The sequence below is a fragment of the Rhea pennata genome, chromosome 1, assembly GCF_028389875.1.
Source record: "Rhea pennata isolate bPtePen1 chromosome 1, bPtePen1.pri, whole genome shotgun sequence".
NCBI classification, from domain to species: domain Eukaryota; kingdom Metazoa; phylum Chordata; class Aves; order Rheiformes; family Rheidae; genus Rhea; species Rhea pennata.
Window position 1 is genome coordinate 147,904,928 of NC_084663.1, and position 19,547 is coordinate 147,924,474.

General features: G+C 44.0%; 3 protein-coding genes across 6 annotated transcripts in view; 2 read left to right on the forward strand and 1 right to left on the reverse strand.

The window, feature by feature from the left end:
* Nucleotides 1-9,616, forward strand: part of NPAS2 (neuronal PAS domain protein 2) — a 101,947-nt gene extending 92,331 nt beyond the window's left edge. The window contains exons 17-21 of the mRNA XM_062575123.1: nucleotides 3,379-3,573; nucleotides 4,501-4,646; nucleotides 5,065-5,157; nucleotides 6,811-6,997; nucleotides 8,225-9,616. Of these exons, the coding sequence (XP_062431107.1) occupies nucleotides 3,379-3,573; nucleotides 4,501-4,646; nucleotides 5,065-5,157; nucleotides 6,811-6,997; nucleotides 8,225-8,410 (807 nt within the window). The 3' untranslated portion in view covers nucleotides 8,411-9,616. The remainder of the gene's footprint in view (nucleotides 1-3,378; nucleotides 3,574-4,500; nucleotides 4,647-5,064; nucleotides 5,158-6,810; nucleotides 6,998-8,224) is intronic.
* Nucleotides 9,617-12,016: 2,400 nt separating this feature from the next.
* Nucleotides 12,017-17,401, forward strand: RPL31 (ribosomal protein L31). 2 transcript variants are annotated; one of them, XM_062601608.1, is made up of 5 exons: nucleotides 12,017-12,104; nucleotides 12,745-12,861; nucleotides 14,468-14,593; nucleotides 16,668-16,780; nucleotides 17,335-17,401. In XM_062601608.1, the coding sequence occupies exons 2-5, from the start codon at nucleotides 12,755-12,757 to the stop codon at nucleotides 17,364-17,366; spliced, it is 378 nt and encodes a 125-aa protein (XP_062457592.1). In that variant the 5' UTR covers nucleotides 12,017-12,104; nucleotides 12,745-12,754; the 3' UTR covers nucleotides 17,367-17,401. The 2 variants fall into 2 exon arrangements, with proteins under 2 accessions (XP_062457592.1, XP_062457591.1); XM_062601607.1 differs by lacking the exon at nucleotides 12,017-12,104 and having other exon boundaries at nucleotides 12,722-12,861.
* Nucleotides 17,402-17,927: 526 nt separating this feature from the next.
* Nucleotides 17,928-19,547, reverse strand: part of TBC1D8 (TBC1 domain family member 8) — a 50,550-nt gene continuing 48,930 nt past the window's right edge. For all 3 annotated transcript variants that reach the window (XM_062601605.1, XM_062601606.1, XM_062601604.1), the window contains exon 20: nucleotides 17,928-18,924. In XM_062601605.1, coding sequence (XP_062457589.1) covers nucleotides 18,466-18,924 — 459 coding nt within the window. In that variant the 3' untranslated portion in view covers nucleotides 17,928-18,465. The remainder of the gene's footprint in view (nucleotides 18,925-19,547) is intronic.

A 19,547-nucleotide genomic window follows, 5' to 3' on the forward strand; every position in this document is an offset into this window, starting at 1 on the left:
TTAGCTGTTCTATTAGTGTCCCTTCCATGCTGACTCACTCCCTTCCACACAGAAGGGTGCGGGTAGCTCTGTGGAGAACGGAGCCTGATTTCCATTCCCTTCAAACTGTAGTACAAGAGTCCACCAAGAAATGCTTTTCCAACTGGACCAACGTTGAGCACAGTAGTCGGCATTAGTAACCATTTCCACAAGCCTTGGGCGATACAAGATGAAACTAGCAGGAGGATTGCAGGGCTTGAACAAAAGTGTTCAAAAAACTCATTAAATCCCTGTTACTGCTTTTCCTGAGAAATGAAAGTATTAGGGACAGGAGCAGCAAGTGTAACCTCAGAAGTCTGAAGGCTGCTGTGTCTGTTCCAGTATTGAGCAGTCCAACTAATGAATCACGGATGGAGAGGAAGGCAGAAAGGCTAAGCCTGACCAGCTTGCAAGAACTACAAATGAGACCATCCGTAGCCACCCACAATTTGCAAATCAGCCTCTCTTGGAAGCCAGTGAAGCTCAGGTTGCCAGTACTGTACTTTTCATCTTTACATATTTTACACAAAGGAAGAGACTTGATATCTGTATGATGAGCCTGAGGGTTATAAGCTCCTGATTATCCAAAGAATGGGGAGAGTCAAACAGCCACTTTTCTCACAACATCTTGCCAACACGATCCATCCATTAGCTGCAGAGATGACTACCTTGGAACGAAGGGGCAGCAGTGTCTCTTCTCTCTCGCTCGCTGCTTTGCTGAGTATGTTAACAAGCTGGCCAATTAAAAAATATTTTTAAGATGCTTCACTGATCTTGCAGTACGCAAAATCAGCCATGAGACATGTCATTATCTGCAGTGCAGTTACAGGGCTGCTAATTTGTCTCCTTGATTTGCTCAGGCTGGGAAAGGTTTGTTTCTTATGGGGTTTCTGTTGTTGTTTAAAGCTGTAGCATTTCAGTGTTGCAGATGAATTCAGGCAGGACTACCACAGAAGTTATTTTATGAAGAAACACTCATAAGTGTTGTACAAATGAAGTATCTTCTTGCTTTTTATGCTTAACTGTTAGGTGGAAACTCCACTCTTCTGATTCTCTCTCAGGTTGAGCCCTGTTTTGATGAGGCAGCCCGAGTCTTCCTGTTCTGCGGGGACACAGACTAAATGGCACCATTGCTTCTTGTCCTGGGCTTGTTTTTCCAGGGCATTTATGTTCTGATGGTAGTAGTGTTGCTTTGACAATTAGTAGGCAACAGAGAGTGTCTCTAGGTATGCCTCTCAGGCTATGAAAACATTTTAAAAAAAAGGTTTACTGTGATGAACTTAGTTGTAAATTTACAGTTTGTTAGTTGCCAAGTGCTAATTGCGCACATTCCTATCCAGTGGCACTCTGATAATTGCAAAGCAGGCTTCTCTGCTTTCTCGCCTTCATCTCAAAGTAAAGCATGCACACAGGCAATTCCCTGCAGAGTAAGTAATTTGCTATAAATTCACACCCTGCCTAACACTGGCATTGAGAGGTGTTGCATTTGCCTTGGATGAACTTAGTATTTCTCAGCACTGTGCACCAGGTACAGGGAGGATGCTTAAAATACAGCCTTTAAAGGTCTTAATTTGTGGTGATCTTGCCAGTAACAGTGGTTTCGCATCACGTTTTTGAAACATACCACTCGCTTTACCTGTTCTGAATTTTACGTCAAACAAATGATCACCAGTTCCATTGCTGGAGCTAACCAAAAAAGTTCATTTACCAAGCATGTCCAAAGCTCAGCTTCTAAGTAGAGAAAATAAACAGGAAAATGAATTTTCATAATTTCTATCTTTGATTTATTCATAATAAGACCTATTTACTTGGCAGGAATTGCGAGACCATCTGTCTTTCTGATATATAATGGCTCCAAACTCAGTGAGCAATGTTTTTAAAAGAAAACACTCAGAGCTAGTTTTAGACCTGCTGTGAGCAGCCACAACTCTGTTACTTGACCCATTTATTTACATCAGATGTCTTTGAGATGCTGTTAGCCTACAACACCTGAAACAAGCCATTGCTTTAGGACCATTAAAATTTTCATTAATTGCCCCTCTCTCTCAACTGACTAACGTAAGTTTTGTCTGTACCTTTTTTCAGAGTAAAACTTGGCATAGGGAAATGCATTGAAAATTTAACATATTTAAATATAAACAACATTTTAAAAGCTAGATAAATAAGTACAAATATGATGGATCAACCCATACTTAAGCAAATGAGGAGCAATTGTGCCAGGTCTTTGGAGAAAGGTATGTTTTTTCCCTGAAAGAAATTGCAGGGGACATGATAGTTCAGGGATTTGTTAATATAGCAATAAGCTGCAGAAAGGTGTACTAATTACTGGGCGTACCTCAGATGTACTGCTGGGTATGAGACTGAGGGATGCATAATGAAGAGAGTAATTGTGATTCTGATTTCATTTAAATCATAAGTTGTTCCACTTAAATTAACTGTGTTGCACAAGGGTAGTAGTGGTGGGGAATCAGAATAAAACCCAGGAATGCCTTCAGCTACCAGGGAAGTGTAAATTCCTTGGTGGCAAGAGGATATCCGACTAGGTTTAATGCATTGCAAGAGCTTGTAGCATAAATAATCTATAAAAATATGCCTTTATATGGCTATAAAAAAATGAATAGCCTATAGAAAAAGAAAAAAAAATCCAAAGTCCTGTAACTTACATAAAGAAGAAACTTATAAAGAAGGAAGTCTCATTTTGCAATGCAAAACAGTGTGTTGCTTGCACAAATAGTAGCAGAGGGGCTGTTAGTTCTTCTGCATAAGCCAAACACATGGAAGACCACCAGGTGACAGTTACCTGACTGGAAATCACACAAATGACAGTGACCGCCTGTTTACAGATCTCCTCAGTGATAAGGATACAGCCACGCAGCATGGGCAACTCAGGCCTGCCTGCAACCTCATTAAAAAGATTCAACAGCCCGACTGCATGTAGGGCGTTGAATTTCCAGAGACAAATTCAAAAGCGGCCTTGGCTGAAAGGCAGGCTGATTTTGCTGAAGGGATAAATGAAAGGATTGAAAAGACAGGGAATGACTCTGTTCTCTCCGGAGACGATGCCCCAGAACACCGTGACTGTGCAGTGAATCGCTGTCACAAGGACTGTGCCTGCTCCGCGGAGAGAGGACTTCTACCTTCAGGATGCATTTCATAAGTAATTAATACACTGTCAGAAGAAGAAAGAAAGAAAATAGAGACAGCAAAACTGTTAGTGTAGGAATGATATGTGATTTCCAATCAACAGTAAACAGAACAGTGATAACTTTATTTTAGAACATATCTTTGGATTTAACTCTGTCACCATCATTATCCAGTTAGCTAGGAGATGTGAATAAAACCTTCCCTTTTCTTTTCCAGATGTTTTTACAACAGCCAACAGTGTCCCTGAGCTTTAGCAATATTCAACAGCCAGAGCCACAACAGCTACAGCAGAGGCCAGAGGTCATTTCTCAGCAGCAGCTTGTTCCTAGTTCTCAACTTCAAGGGCAAATTGCATCTTCACAAACGGTGAACCAGCAAGTACTGAGAGAAACCAGTGTGATATCAAACCAGGTAATCATTTCTTTTGAGCAGAGAAGCATTTGTATGGAAAGAAGACACTGAGCTGTTATTAAACAAGCAAGTAAAATCATGTCAGTCCCATAAGTAAGGGTATCTTTGCCTTTCCTTTCCCATTCTCTGTAAAAAGAGAACCGATATAAAGGGTCTGTCTGCAGCATTTACTTTACCTTAAATCCCAGCCAGGAGTGTTACTGGAGCAGCTGTTTCAGCTTTAAAACTGAGCAAGGGGGAGCATGCAAAACGTGTGGGTGACCTATTTTTCTTCCGTTGGTCATGCAAGAAATCTGACTGACCACACTGTAACCTCTCATAGCTTTTCTTCCGTTGGTCATGCAAGAAATCTGACTGACCACACTGTAACCTCTCAAAGAATAAGCTTTACCCCTGCTCTTAAAGGTAGCTCACTCTCTGAAGCCAAATTAGTTCTTGACCAGAGGCCACCAACACAGCTAAACCTGCTTCAATGCAGTGGCACGCTGGTGGACTGCATGGAAATTGGTCTGAGACTCCCAAGTTGTGAGTGTAATAGACTCTGGCACAGAGAAATAAGTTCCACCTCCAGTTATTAGTAAGTGAGGCCTGTGAAAGCTCAGAGCAGTTTGCCGCAGATTTCCTTCTCTTATTGCAGATCTCGCAGCATTTCCAGTGTTCATTCTTCCACCTGGCTGCTGTAGCTCCCTTCCCAGAACACTTAGCTCCTGTTTCTGTTATCAGAGCATGCAGCGAACACAGCCGCACCATTATTTGCAGACCCCTCGGCTGTAGCTTTTAACCTCCTACATACCTGCATGATAATGGCTCTATAACAAAATGTGGCTCTGCTTTATAAATAGCAAAAAAAAAAAAAAAAAAAAAAAAAAAACACGCGCCCCTTTTTTCCTTTAATAAGGTTTATTCCCACCGCTGGGTCTTTTGCAGGGCCCCAAGGCGGCGAGGAGCGCGGAGCCGGCGCCGGGCGCCGGGCGCCCCCCGCGCAGCGCGCCGCCGTTCGCCACCGCGGCGCCCCCTGGCGCCCTGCCGCGGGGCAGCGCCGCCGCCGCCTGCGGCCACGACCAGCAGCTCAGGTAGGGCCCGGGCTTGGGCGGGGGGGGAGGTCTGCGGGGCCCCTGCGCGGGGCGACGAAGCCGCGCCGGGCCTTGGCCAAACTCCCGCACCTCGCCACGGGGCCGCGGAGCCGAGGGAACGGGCGCCTGACGGGCAGCGAGCTCGGATATGCAGCCGGCCGCTTCCAGCGGCGAGAGCGGAAACATCGCCCTCCCAAAATCCCGGTGCCCGGCGGCAGGGAAAGGCTCCCAGCTGAGCCCCAAAGGAGGGCACGGCCCCAACCGTGCACGGTCGGGCAGTGCGCAGGGTGTCGGGAACCGAGGTCCAGTTTCTCACTCCGAGGCTGCGCGAAAGCATCCCTTGGCAGCTTGGGAAACGCGTCCTTCGCGTGGTCCTTCTGTTACGGCAGTATCGCTTCTTCTTTTTTCCATGTGCCAGACTGCTGCTCAGCCAGCCCATTCAGCCAATGATGCCTGGCTCCTGCAATGCAAGACACCCCTCAGACCTCAGCATGGCTGGATCCCAGGCTAAGTACGTGGCTTGTCAAAGATAGAACACCAAAGTCGCTGTTGAGGGGAAACAGCCTTCTTTAATGAAAGACGAGAGAGCAGTTAGCTATAAATATCGGGAATGTGTTACTGTGCTAAGCCTGGCATTCAGTGCCAGGGTGAGCCTTACCCTGTCTGGTCACATCCGTAGCGATTACAGAGAGGAACGCAGTGTATGCCAAGGGCATTTCAGCAAGACGAGGCTGCGGGTGATTTTCCTCCCTCGCATAGCGATTACTTCAGCGCTGCAATTTCTGACCCACCAAGGCAAACGTGAGTGAGAAATTCAGTACCGACCCAACAGGAACGACCAAGGCCGCTTCCCCTCTGGCCAGTGCAACACCAGTATGCCTTCAGGGCAGCTAGGCCTACTCTACACCAGTAAAACCGAAAGAACCAACTGTCCCCCGCCTCTGAGCACTCTGAAAAGCTGCTAAATGAACCCCAGCAGTTGTTTCTCTCCTCAAAACTTGGGAGAAGGATGCAGGAAACATCAGTCAGAAAATGCTTTTTTTTTTTTTCTTTTTTTTTTTTGGCTGTTTTTTCTCATTGTACTTGATGGCAAACTGTCAATGTAATACAGCAACTGGTTGAATACCACTGCTTAAAACTGATACCTCAGGATTGTAGGTATTCAGTATTTTTTAAGCAACACTACTGTTATTTTAAATTTATTTTTAGCTAAAATAAATACTTCAAATATAAACACAAATTTTAGATCTGCTTTTAAGCATCTAAATAAAAGGCCTGATTTTCAAATATACATAACTCATGTATTTTGCCTGACTCATAAGACCCTTTTAGGAGCTCATGTCCTAGTATAAGTACCCAAATTTTAGCATTTTTGTCTGACCCCTAATTTTGAACAGCTGTATAGCAAAAACATGCCACACTATGATCTCATCAACCATTACAGGATAAACAGAATTAAGCTGGGTTGGCAGGAGCTCCATTGTGGTTTTGCCCAAAGCCTTCCACAAAACAACAAGTATTTAAGTTTTGCTGTGCGAAAGCAGACTGGCAAGAGGAACTGAGTATTTTGATTCTGGCCCATCCTTTATTCTAGAGGGCAGAATCTGTGTTTCTTCTGTTCTTATAATGTTGCTCATAGCTAGGAGAACTGCTGACTATGCTTGGCAATTTGTACATGAGCAGCTTAAAAAGTAATCAGCCCTACCCATCTTTCTGAAAGAGATTACCACCCCCACAGGCAGCAGAAAAGGAGGTGTATTTACTTCTCAGCTGTTGCTGAGAATATGCTGTCCCAAGCTCAGCATATTAATATAAAATCAAGGGCCATTTGCTTTAATGAGCCTGGGATGTGAATGCAGTGGCTGGAGAGAAGGTAGGCCTAAACCAGAATCTTTAGTAATCCTAAAAAGTGGTCGGAACCTTGAGGTGAGACATATTATGTCCTCCAAGTCCAGTATCGCCAACGTTCATGCATAGTGTTAAGCAGAAAAGTACCACCAATGATGCCATCTTTCATGTAAACATGCTTATGTCTTGGAATCCTTTATTAAGAATGATTTATTAATTTATTAAGAGTAGGGCTGTCCACCCCTGTATCCTCAGAAAATACCTTTTTTCCTAACCATTTATTCTTGATTGCTTTACCTCTTTCTTTCTTTCTTAGATATTCTCAAAACCAACAAATGTTTCAAAGTCTGGAAGTGCAGACTTCCAGCAGCAGCTCTTCAATCGTTCTGATGGGACAAACAGTGTTAAACCAAGGATTCTCCAGTACCCCTCCTTCCCAGCCATCCTCTCTGCCACCTATGCAACTCCAGCACCAACAGCATCAGCAACAACACTACCTGCAGGTAGGGTAGCACAAGGAGGACAGCGCACAAAGCCCACGCGCAGAGTAACAGGGCAAAGGGGCTGCGCAAATGGGGCCTGCTTTTGCCCTCGCAAGCCGGTGGAAGCTTTGCCACGAGTTTCAGTGGGAGGCTGATCACGCCAGAGATGGTGGGTTTTAAGACATAAAATGTGCAAGACACTGATATAGTGTCATGTAGCAACATAGCAAGGGAGCAGTGAGAACAGTCAGAATATTTCAAAGGAAATTACTAATCCTGTACATTGGAAACATAATCAGATTATCCTGGATGTATTTAAAGTGTATTTCCAGACTCAGAAAATTGCTGCCTTAGGATTTATTCTGTACTCTTTATTCAGTATAAAATTTGCTTAGTTTACAAGTGAAAAGATGATTTTTAATTACCAGTATCAACCAACATAAAATGAGATCTGGATAAGATATCTGGATCCCTTCAATAAATTAACATATTTCCTCATCTCCATAAGGCAAAGAAGATTAATTGGAGCAGATCGCCTGGAAGAACCAGGTGAACTGAAGATGAAAAAATACAAAATATACTTTTTTTTTGGCTAATTCAACATATGCTTATGGGGGAGGGGAGGAAAGAGGTGTCTCTGTATTACCTCAGAAGGAGCTGAATTGAGCCTGTAACACCTGATCACAAACCCACTGGAATCACTGAAAGAGTATCATCAACCTCAAATGATTAAACTCCTATTATTGAACTGGAATCCTTTTTAGAGCTGAGAATTAATTCAATACCTATGGCAGACTCCATTCCCAATAAAAGCATCTGCAAAATTCACATTAATTTCAATGCTAAAAGTTTACTATTGTAAACTCACAAAAAGAAAGAACTAGAAGGGACCTCATGAGCTACACTAGGCTCCCATGCAATTTCTGTGTGTTTTCTATCATCTCTGTCATTTCTGACATGTTTGTTCAGCATGTTCTTAAACAGGCTTTTCAGCAACAGATAACCTGAAAATTCTAGGCAGCCCATTCCTATTAGAAAACCTTTCTCAATGCCTAATTGTAATCTTCTTTGCTGCAAATTAAGTCCATTCCCTTTAGTACTAGGTAAGCTAGCCCCATGCCAAACACACAGCCTCAGAAATAACAGCAAGCGAGCTGGCAATATTTTTAAGTGTCCTGTACACTGAGGACGAAGAGCTTTGATCTGTGACAGAATCAAACCACACAATGAATTTTATTTTGTCTGTAGGTGCAAACAGCAAGTTCTTTGCACAGTGAGCAACCCGATTCTTTGCTCCTGCCACCCTACTCGCCACAGCAAGGAAATATGGGGGGGTATCACCAGACACAGCAGCAGCAGCAGCAGCAGCAACTAACATCAAGAAGAAGCAATAGCTTATCAGAATCATCAAATTTACCACAGCCACTGCGATAAGAGTCCCACCAGCACATTCAATGCACGATTAGCTTTAACCAACGGGCACACGGGGCAGAAGAGAATGACTCTGTACTTACTGTTCTGGCTTTTGCACAAGCATTTGTTTCAAAGCTCCATGACAGAAGTAGGGCACAGAGTGCAGACTGCCACAGACAGCACTCATTCAAGGCACGCTGCATTCAGTTTGCACTGTCTCGTGAGTACGGTATATACTGTCAGAGCAGAACAAAAAGGAACACTATCCTGTGCAAACTCCGTCATCGAGGGGTGCACAGGAGAAGGAGATCAATCTTCGCATGTCACTCTAAAAGTGACCTGGCATTTCCAAAAGACTGTGCATAGACACATGAGGTACTTGGCCTTCACTGTTTCAGTTCTTCATTTGTGTATTAAAAGCACTGCATCAAAGGTCTATTGAGGAGAGAACAAAAGATTATTTTTATTATGATTATTGTTATTATTTTGCACAACTGCACAGAGGACAAAACCTAGGCACTTTCTGTAAAGAGAAGTTTCCTTATTCTTGTGGCCAAATTAGCACATCCAGTGGAGAGTAAATCCCCGTCACTGGTGAAGATACTCTACAGTTTATAACCCTTGATTTAGAAACTGAACAGTATTATGCAGCTTACCCTACATGTTCATCATGACTAAAAACAAACAAAAAAACCACTGAACTGTTTTCTATGTGAATTGCAATGGCAAAGGAGAACTCAAATTATAAGCACAATCACGCAAATCTCCAATAATACGACATGGATCCTTCTTCAAACTGAGTGAGTCACCCACACAGCAAGTCTCTGAGGAATATGCACTGTGTTTTGGCCCATTGACTCGGGATGCTGCAGACTATTACATATCTCTTTCATTATAACATTTAGGATTGAATTTTCCTTTGGGGGGAAAAAAAGAAATGCACTTTTCGCTTTTTTTGTATGTTTTCTGTTGATATGTTTCTAAGAAAGATTTTATGTAATTATTAAATAAAAAGTAGTGTATTGTACAGCTGTTGTAATAATGACCTATTTCTATATAAAATAAAATTATATGGAATTATGTGGAAATTATTTTGTATATGAAATATCAACTCATTTCACAAGTATAAAGATGGTGCTTGTGCTTTTTTGTGAGTGGATATTTTGTAATAAACTAATGAACTAGAAATGTTTTTGTGGAGGGAACTACTGTTTCATGCTATATACAATTCAAATTATTATTTTTTTCCATTTAATGATGGACAGTTGTCTTTATTTGTAGAATAAAATAAAATAGCCACAAGGCTTTACTGCAGGACTTGCATACATTTTCCTTTGGCTGTTCAACTATGTCATTCACTTTATATCTTTAATATTAGCTGTAGCCTTGCAAGATGTTTGTCACCAAGTTAACAAAAACATGTATTATTCTATGGGATCTTTGTTATAACATAGAGAACAACAATGATAGTTTAAGAAGCTACCTTAGCTGTTAGCCAAGATAGTTTATTCCTTGCTAGTTCACCTAAGGTTTTTAAAGACCACAAACCAGACCTGTACTTCCAACCAACCAGTTTTAGATTAGAACAAAACATTGGGCTCCACAGGCACCTTGAAGAATTGTTTGACCTAGCATATACCAGGGCTCTGATCCATGTCCACTAAGCAACAGCTTCGATGTTTAAGACACCGCTGGCCTGAGTTGCTTTGTGATACGTTTCTGCTGGAGTTGCTAACATGGCCATGCTACAGTCTCGTTCCCACTTTGGCATCATTGTGCAGGCTCTTTTTCACATCAAATTTAAATTGACTACTAGATGGAGCTGCCAAGGTAGAGGTCCGCTTTCACTCTGCTGACTCTTGCAGGAAGGCGCAGCAACCTCCAGCAGAGAAGCAGGGTGGATACAACCCAATCCACCACAGCAAGGTCCAAAGGGGATGTCCCTCAGAGCCCCCTAGGGCATCTCGCAGCTACACCGGAGCACAAAGCCGGCCGGTGAGGGGCCTTCCCGCACTGCTGTAACAAGGGTCATGGCACAGGGGTCCATGGGTTCAGTTCTGGTTTCTGTGCGACAGAGGAACAATGGAGAGAATTGGGATGGAGGATGGAAATGGTAAAACTTTCAGAAAAAACAGCAAAAAGATTCACTTGTCATGAGTTCTGTGAAAGCATCTGAAAAAGCTAACAACCTTCTGGAGAAAACCTGCTAGCGAAGTGACCCCGCTGCTTCTGCAGCAAGGCAGGCTGGGTGCACTCGTTGCTCCACAGGTATTTCAGTCCGCACAATCCCTTCATTTTATTGTATTGAAGGAGGATGAGGGAAAGAAGTATTAGGTCTCTAAGAATCTTACCTCCAACTTTAGGCATCAGTATTAGCTATCTGAGTCAGCCTGCTTATCTCCAAGTTCTTACGTTCAATGAAGCAAGAGTGACCCCACCAGCTGAAACTTAAGAGAGCTAAACCCTAACTCAGGCACTTTCACTTGATGTCTGAAGGAGGCTCTTTTCGTTAACTATAGACAAAGCCTAATGCAGGCTGGTTAGCTAAGTTGGAAGCCTAACTTCATGAGTATCATCTGCTCCTGTAAGGACTTATTCTGCAAAAGCGGACGGGAATGCATTATCTGTTTGTAGGCTAAAAAGTTCAAGAGGTAATGAAGGAATGTGAGCATCTCAGAGGAAACACCTGTGGGAGTAACACTTGATGGGTCTCAATTACTATGATGGAAGTCATCGGAAGAGAAAATTGCTGAAAATTTGTTTTACTGTCAGGGACAATTACAATGCACCCACATCGGTCCTAATTTCCAGTGAGTATGCCCAAACCAAGCTCAACCCTAGAGCAAACACTTATCTTTCTAAAAGCAGCACTACTCCAAGTAGTTAACTGCAAGAAGCTGTAGAGTGCAGGGGGTTGTCTCCCAGTAAGGCGGTTTATATTGTTTGAAAAGGCACAAAACACTTGCGAGACAAGATTTAGGTCACTATCTATTTTTTCACGCTCTGTCTCATTTCTCCTCTGTGCACTCATTCCTGTTTCGGATTGCTGCACTTGTTCCCTGCTGCACGCGTGGATCCCTGCGTGGATGCCAGCACTCTTTCACAGAGCCGTGCAGTTTACTGTAGCTGAGATCTGGCTGGCTGTTTCCCAGCACCGCTTATTTTTCTAGGGAGTCAGCCAGACAGGGCGGCTGTTGCAGACTACTGCCCGACGTTGGAATACTTAAATTTTTCCCTCCCTTCAGCTTTGCTGCTGCTGTTCCTGAGACAGTCTGCCTGCTGGATGCACAACCCGCCGGGCAGCGCAAGGCGCAGCCCAGAGGACCCCCTACGGGACAGCAAGCGGCTCCCGGGCGCTGCGGCCAAGCTGGGAGCGGGCGCCTTCCCTCGAGACCGCAGTGCTGTGAATCCGCTCCCCAGCGAGTCCCACGAGAACGGCAACACGGGGAGGAGGCGGCCCGGCTCCCGCCTCGCCCGGCCCGGCCCGCCGCCGCCGCCATCGCCGCCGCCTCCTCGGCTCCCGTAGCTCCGCCCGCGCCCAGCGAGAGCCCTGCGCATGCGCGTCATCGCGAGGCGACCCCGCCGCGCATCCACGGAGCGGGAGGAGGAGACGGGAGCGTTTGCGCAGGCGCAGTGACCCCTCCCGCGGCAACCCGGAAGGGCTCCCCTCGCCCACAAGCCCTTGCGCGCTCCTTTCCGGCCGGCGCCCGGCAGGGTGAGTGGCGGCGGCGGCGGCAGCGACTGCCCCAATCCGCCTCCATCGGCCTCCATCGGCCGCGCGGACCCCGCCGCGGGCGGGCCTGCGCGCCGGGCACCGCCTGTCTGCTCCCGGGGTCGGCGGGGCCGCGCTCGGTGGGGCTCAGACCCACCTCTCCCCCCCCCCGCGCCCCGGCCTGCGCTGAGGGCTGGGGGCGCCGCCCGCGCCTCGGCGGCGGAAGGGACCGCAGGCGCCTCGGGCCCAGGAAGGCGTCTCGCCGCTGCAGCACCCTCATTCGCGCTCCAGGGGGGGCCCAGCAGACCCCCCGGGTGGCCCCTGGGAGAGGGAGATGTCGGCGCAGGAGAGGGGGTGTTGGGGCGCTTGGGGCTGGCCGGGAGCCTGGGGACGTGGTTGGGGAGTGTCACATGCGCTTCCCGCTGCTGGGAGGAGGTGGGAGTGCAGCGTTCGTAATGCTGAGGAGTAGCTGCTTAAAATCTGCAGGCGGTGTGACCCAGGTGATGATTTAATCTCGGAATAGTTTGCGTGTGGGGGGTTTGTGTGACTTTTGTGAGCAAAGGAAGGTGGGAGGAGGGGTGGCTTGGGAAAAGCCGCAGGAAGTTGGATTTACATTTGACATGTGCACGCACTGCTTTTTCAGCGTTGCTCAAATGGCTCCTGCAAAGAAAGGTGGTGAGAAGAAGAAGGGACGGTCTGCCATCAACGAGGTGGTAACTAGGGAATATACGATTAACATCCACAAACGGATCCATGGAGTGTAAGTTCTGGTCTTACTTCAGTGAAATTAGCATTATGTAAAGTGGCATCTTGAAATGGGTTCAGTAGGTTTTGGACTGTAGTGAATGACAGTCCCCGCTGGTGCTGATTCTGATGTGCAGTGTTTTAGTCCTCTGTCCTGCAGCTGTGTCCCCAAGGGCCAGCCCTGCACCTGCGCAGAGCTGTACAAGCAAATGGCTTTCAGGAACAAGCTTGTTTCCTTCATGAGTTTCTTTGGATTGAGTTTGACATTAGAGCTATTTACCTCTCTGCCTAAGTCCTAATTTTTTCCCATCTGAAGCTAAAATTTAGTCTACTGTATTTAATTTTTAGAAACTAAATATTGTAATCAAGTACTTGGTTCTGTGCGTATTGCTGAATCATGGGGTGTAAATTGGGATATGATTTGACTAAAGCACTATTTATTGGTCAGTGCTGTGTAGATAACAGTAACTTTGTATCTGACAAAGTGTTGAACCTCAGAGAAGCCTGTAGCAGTGAAGTATTGGAGAGGGCTTGTGAAACTGTTGTGTGTCTTCGATGCTCGTTAAATGTGTATGGCTACAGTCACATGGAGGAAAGCTATGTCCAAAGCAAAACAATTAACCTGAATTGCTGAAATTAACTTACAAGAGAGCAAAAAAGATGAAACAGGCTACTTTAAAACCATGGGTAAAGATAGGAAAGACTTGAATAGAAAGGAGATGTTCTGGCTTTGTCTGTTGATTGACTGTGGCAGTTCATTTTAATCTTAATGCTGATATTCCTGTTTTAGGGTTCTCTCCTGTATTTGGGCATAAGGGATGAAATAATTTTTGTTTAATGCTTCTGTCACTTGTGATCACTTCCCTCCTCCCCTACCCCCCATTGATTTCTAGCACTAAATATCAAAAATAGCATACAGACTAAATATAATCTGCTGTGGGACCTCAGACCTGAAACTAATAGCATGCTGCAGTGTGAGTATAATACGTACAGCAAGGCACTCAGGGCAGCTGTGGCTTTTAGTCTAAACGCGTGGTCATGCAAAATCTATCAGTAACACAAACCTAGCGGTACTCAAAAAAGAACAGCTTCCGTGGTGGTATTAACACAATCCTGATAATGCACACAAAGTACCTATCAAATATTATGCAGCCGAAACTGTTACTTCTAACAGGACCAGTTTTTTTCTTTCGCCGTATACTGTAATACTGACGTAGTTCCTTCAGGTTTGCATTGCCATTGTTGCACTGTTTCTCGTAGGCGCTTGCCTACTCAGAGTATCTGCGAAAGCTCACGTCTCTTCAGTGGTACTGGCAAGAAGCCTTTGATGTCAGGATTCTAGAAGAACAGTCCTAAGCCCGGAGAGATCCTGGAGTTACAAATTTTTGCTGAAATTACTCCACATAATTGTATGTGGTTCCTGTTAGGGACAGACTTTAAGGCCGATGGGTATTTACTAGAGTAGAAGTCTGGTCACACTATGATGCAGCTAAGGCTGTTGGACAATGATTGAAATTTCTTGGACTGTATCTTTAGAGAGTGACATTAGTTGAACGCTGCAACAAGTGTCCAGTGCTGGGGGTTTCTTGAAGTTAAAGAATTGCTCTTTGTGTTTGTTCTAGGGGCTTCAAGAAACGAGCACCACGTGCTCTCAAAGAGATACGAAAGTTTGCTATGAAGGAGATGGGTACTCCTGATGTTCGCATCGACACCAGATTGAACAAAGCAGTCTGGGCTAAAGGAATAAGGTACATTGCTGCGACTTTCCTTACTGGAATGGAAAGGATCCTGCACCTCTGAATACACAGGTGCACGATCTGGAGGGGTAGAAAACTGCATCCCTATTGTATTTGCGTTTTCTTTGCATGTGTTTCCTCTCTTACAGCACGCATGAGTGGGTAGAATCAGGGCAGGGGCTATTGAAATCCATTCAGGTAGCAAAGCTAACTTTTCCTTTGTGTTCTGTGGAGCTGCCTGAACTTGTAGTAAAGCTCCAGTAGACTCTGGAATCAGGTGATCTCTCCACTTCCTCTGATAAGAAGAAACAAAAGGAAGGAGGGGATGAGGGTCTGGCCACAAAACTGCTGGGGTAGTGTAGTGTTCACTGTTGGAGCAGCCAGTCCTTAGGAGCCTGGCTTTTTAGTGACACCTAACGTCCCAGGCTAGGTACTTGGGATTTGTGTAATGTGTGTGAGAGTTACCTATCTAAGCATGCTAACTGACAAATGCTACTCAAGATGTCGAAGTATGTTTTAAGCTTGTACTGAAAGTAATGACCATTGACCATTAAGCTTGTGTTGAAAGTACAAATGATAAGCAGTTTGGGGGCAGAGAGAAAACTTAAATGCCAAATCACGCGTCTGAAGATGCCCTGAAGGGTGTTGACTGTGAAGAGTGGGACCTCTTAAACTGTAATAAAAAGTAAATTGGTAGAAATATTGTAAATGGTTGCCCATGAACAGACCTCACTTTAAGCGCATGTCTTCTAAGGATTAGATGCCCAAGTCTAGCCATACTGACCTGTAGCTGTGTGCTTTGGCCAGTCACTTCTTAATGGAGTGGGAAGACACGACTAGTTATTAGGTGTACTGGATGGGGGTTCTCTGTTATTCCTGTTAAGCTGTTTCATTTCAAATACAATGAATGGGGTAACTGAGCCGGATACACTGTTATCTGTAGAGTTTACTAGTGAGGCTGCTAGCAAGGAGTTTCACCCTGACATTAATGTATAGAAGTATGTTCTGTGGAGCGGGGAATCGCCGCACCTGTGTTTCCAGTGTAAGTGAGTTTACCTGCACCATCTTCCCCCCGAATGGCAGGGGGAGGCAAAGATCAGAATGTTAACTAGTGTGGTGGTGATGATCAGTGCTGTAAGCAAGGTAGTAAAAATGCCTTCAACTCTCCCAAGGAAGGGGGAGAATTGAAACAAGTTTCCATGTCTTAATTACTGTGATCAGAGAAATGCTTTGTGCTGGGTCTAATTTAATAGGCATGCTCTGAGAGTGTTGAGAAAGAAGTTCCTCCTTGCTCTTACTTTACAGAACAGAGTACTTGAAGCAGGAGTTCCCCTAAGTCCTAAGCTTATTTGAGGTGGGAAGATTCCTTAAAATTCGTGTAGACAGATTGTTTTGTACCTTCCCTCAGTCGGCTCATTTTGGGCACTCTAAGGGGAGGAAACTATGCTATGACTTGCTTGTAAGAACAAAACTTTTTATGTAATTTAGTTGTTCCACTGGCTTCATAAGGAAGAAATGTTGATAGACTGTACGACCATAAATTAGTAGTTCTACTGCTCTAATGCTGACTTGAATTCCAGTGACTTCTGGCATACAGCTTGGGCATTACAGCTCTGACAGGGGCATCAGGCTTGCACATGAGTTTTTTTGTTGTTTGCTCAGTATTTTTCACTCAAGCAGAAAATGCGCATTACTAACAGCTGCTTGCTGATCATCTTCATTCTTTTCATAGCATTTTCCTAGGATCGGTGGTGGGCTACTTGTGCACTTCCACCTTTGACACTCCGGCTGGATTATGAGCCCTCATTTTATTTAGGGCTTAGTTTACTCTTACCTGCTCACTTTCTAGCAGAAGAGGTGCTAGATGCTTATCTAAGGCAAACAGTACAACTCTCTCTCATTACGATGCTCAGACAAGTAAGGACTAGACTCATCATGTCTTTGTGCAAGTATATCATGAAGCTTAAGAATTTGTGGCGTTAGTAACCATGGAGCAAAGAGCATTTACTTTCTTTCCTGCGGTGGACTGAAGTGTTTCCATACCTATTTTGTTGAAAATTAAGCTATATAAATATCTTCATTGTAGGAATGTCCCTTACCGTATCCGTGTGCGTTTGTCCAGAAAACGCAATGAGGATGAAGATTCACCAAACAAGCTGTATACTCTGGTTACCTATGTACCAGTCACAACCTTCAAAGGTAAGTTTGTGTTCAGTCTTTCTTCTTCCATGCTCCACGCTTTTCTGAAAAAATAGTGCAGTCATACTGCTCCTCCTGCAGTACAAAATTCAGGTGAAAAGCATGTTGAGGGGGTCTTACTGCTGGCTTATCTAGCTCTGCTATAAAGAAAGAGGGTTGCTAGCTTGCTTCAACAGCATTAAAAGCTAAATGCAGAATTTAGTGAAGCTTTACACATAAATTTTGAAAGAGTGAGAAACACTGATTATAATCGTTAGCGGATTTAAGGTTCATGTTTTCCTGTATAAAGTACATCCTCTGATGCCACAAGCTCAAGCAGGTTAAGGCTTTCTGCTTGTCAGCTGAAAAATACTTGCAAAACTGATTTAACATGAAGTTTTGTGTGTTAATATTTGGTGAAACACTTGCCTGACTACTATGTTCTCTCAGAAGTAACGCCACAAACTAGCTTTCAAATTGAAGGTGCACTTCACTGTGAAGCTTTGCACACGTATATATAAAAATGGATTTGTCCTAGTAATAGATAATATCTTTTTTTTTTTTTTTTTTTGTAGGTCTACAGACAGTCAATGTGGATGAAAATTAAACTTGATTTTCATTACAATAAAACTGTAAAAACAATGTTTATTTTGACTAAGGTTTCTTGCTGACCAGAGTCTCCAAGCTCTTGTTCCATGAAGTATTGAGCTGAACAGGTGGTGAGCTCTTAAACTGTCTTGCTTTTTGGGGGGCTTGCACATAGTGGAATATTTTTTTCAGTTACAGATCCTTTAGACTACTGTTACCGGTGAGTGGGATGAGGAGGAGGTGCAAGTGCTTTTCATGTAGGTGGCAAAGTCCCACCTTTTGTTCCTGTGGGAATTAAGAGCCATTACACTGGGATTTTAAGTTAAAGCCAGGTTTGCAGAAGATGGTCTAGTGCTGATAAATTAGATCAGTACTTCATAGCTGTCCTCTTCTGCAGCTAAAGTAAACTTCTCTAGATCTGGCCTTCTAGATAGAATCAGTACAGGTAAGTGTGTGTACTACATGAAAAGATTTGGACTGGTGAATTAAACGGGGAATGCACTAGCTCAGAGAATTGTTTTAGTGAAGTAGAGACAAGGGCAGTTACCTTTTGTCAATCAACAGATACTGTCAATGCAAGTCTAGTACAAAAAGGGTTTATTGAAAAGTGCATGTTTTCACAGACCAACATCAGAAGCACAGTCCATGTACACTTAACATTTCAGCAAGACATACAAATTGGGATACGGTCAAATATATTAAAATAGTTTCAATTACCAGCATTGAAACAAGTTTTCAGTATTAGTGCAAAAAAGGCAACCCAAACAAACTGCAGACGGTAGCTGAGAAGTGTTTTCCCCTGCTAAAAAAAAAAAAAAAAAAAAAAAAAAAAGAAAAGGAAAAAAAAAAAAAAAAAAAGAAATGGAGCCAGCCTCTGCTCTCCCAGTACGGAAGAGGGCTGCAGCATCTTCACGCTGCAGCCGGATGTTTCCTTTTACATTCAAAACAAGAACATAATCAATGGCACAAAACAATTTACATACCCTTTAGCTTTTAAAGCTCTTAACTGAAAAACCACAGACCAACAAATCATCAAAAGTACACTGCTAACTGAAAGCCTTTTACGATATGTGCTTTGGCATAATTTCAGTGCATTTTGTTTTCTGACAGGTTTGCTACTACTGAGTGTTTAGTTTTGTATGTTCACCTCGTGACTGGCAGCTCATTCCATTTGTTTTGAGACTATATTGATTTAGTTTTGCGTTCTCAAGTTTTGGCTTCAGTTCTAAGGGTTTTTCAAAGAAATTAACTAACGACTGTTCAGTCAAGAGGGATGCCAAAATATGTTCAAAAGAGACAGTCCAGTCCCCTTCAGTCACAGGTGAAGACTGAGAGTCTTTCTGAGGGGTCTTCACAGTGTCAGTAAAAACAGCATCCTGGTCTGAAGCAGAGGCCTCAGGTTGCAAGTCCTCAGTAAATTCATCTGATCCGCTCCCCAGGCTGATGCTCCTTTGTCCTACTTCTCCGATCTGAAGTAATAGTGTGGTCACAGTGGCAATGGCTTGATACAAATCATTCTCCTCTGGATCTTCATGGAACATGCTGTACAAGGTTTTGCAGAATTGAATGAATTCCCTCTGGAAAGCATGAAAAACTGTAAAATCAAGCTACTGAACAGCCACAAAAAAACAGTAATACTGAGTCAGGAGAGGGCACAGTGCTGCAAAGGAATGCAGAGTGCTATGTACAGTAATGCTCATTTATAACTTACCTGCTTTAAAGCAAAAACCAAAACAGCTAGAAAAAGTATTTTGACCACTGATTGCAGCAAACCTTGTTACTGCAAATCTAAAGAGGAACAGTAAAGAAAGTATTGCTGCCTTAACTAGAACAAGAAATTAGGACCACACAAATGAACAAAGGGCAAGTGAGAGGATACAATCCATTACTGGTAGAAGACTAGGATGGCTGTTACTCAGAATAAATTATGACAGAAATGGCCACCTAAAGGCCTGCAAGCTTTTTCTCCATCTCCTCCCAACTCCTTTTAATAACATTCAGACCTCTTCCCAGCCCAGTCCCTTCTCACCTTCCCTTACTCGTTCATCCATCACACGTCTACCAGGCTCCAAGACAATGTTTATACATCCTGTTAGGAAATCTGTGAGCCTTAGATTTTCATACAAATAATAGTAATTTGGTTTGGAAGGGATCTCGAGGTTCAGCTGAATGATGGTTTTATGAGACTGCTGCGTTGAAA

Excerpts from the sequence above, each read along its gene's own strand:
- RPL31 (XM_062601607.1), top strand. The coding sequence starts at position 12,722 with ATGTGCACGCACTGCTTTTTCAGCGTTGCTCAAATGGCTCCTGCAAAG. Across the intron at positions 14,594-16,667 it reads GTCTGGGCTAAAGGAATAAG|GAATGTCCCTTACCGTATCC; the intron begins GTACATTGCTGC and ends TCTTCATTGTAG. Across the intron at positions 16,781-17,334 it reads ACCAGTCACAACCTTCAAAG|GTCTACAGACAGTCAATGTG; the intron begins GTAAGTTTGTGT and ends TTTTTTTTGTAG.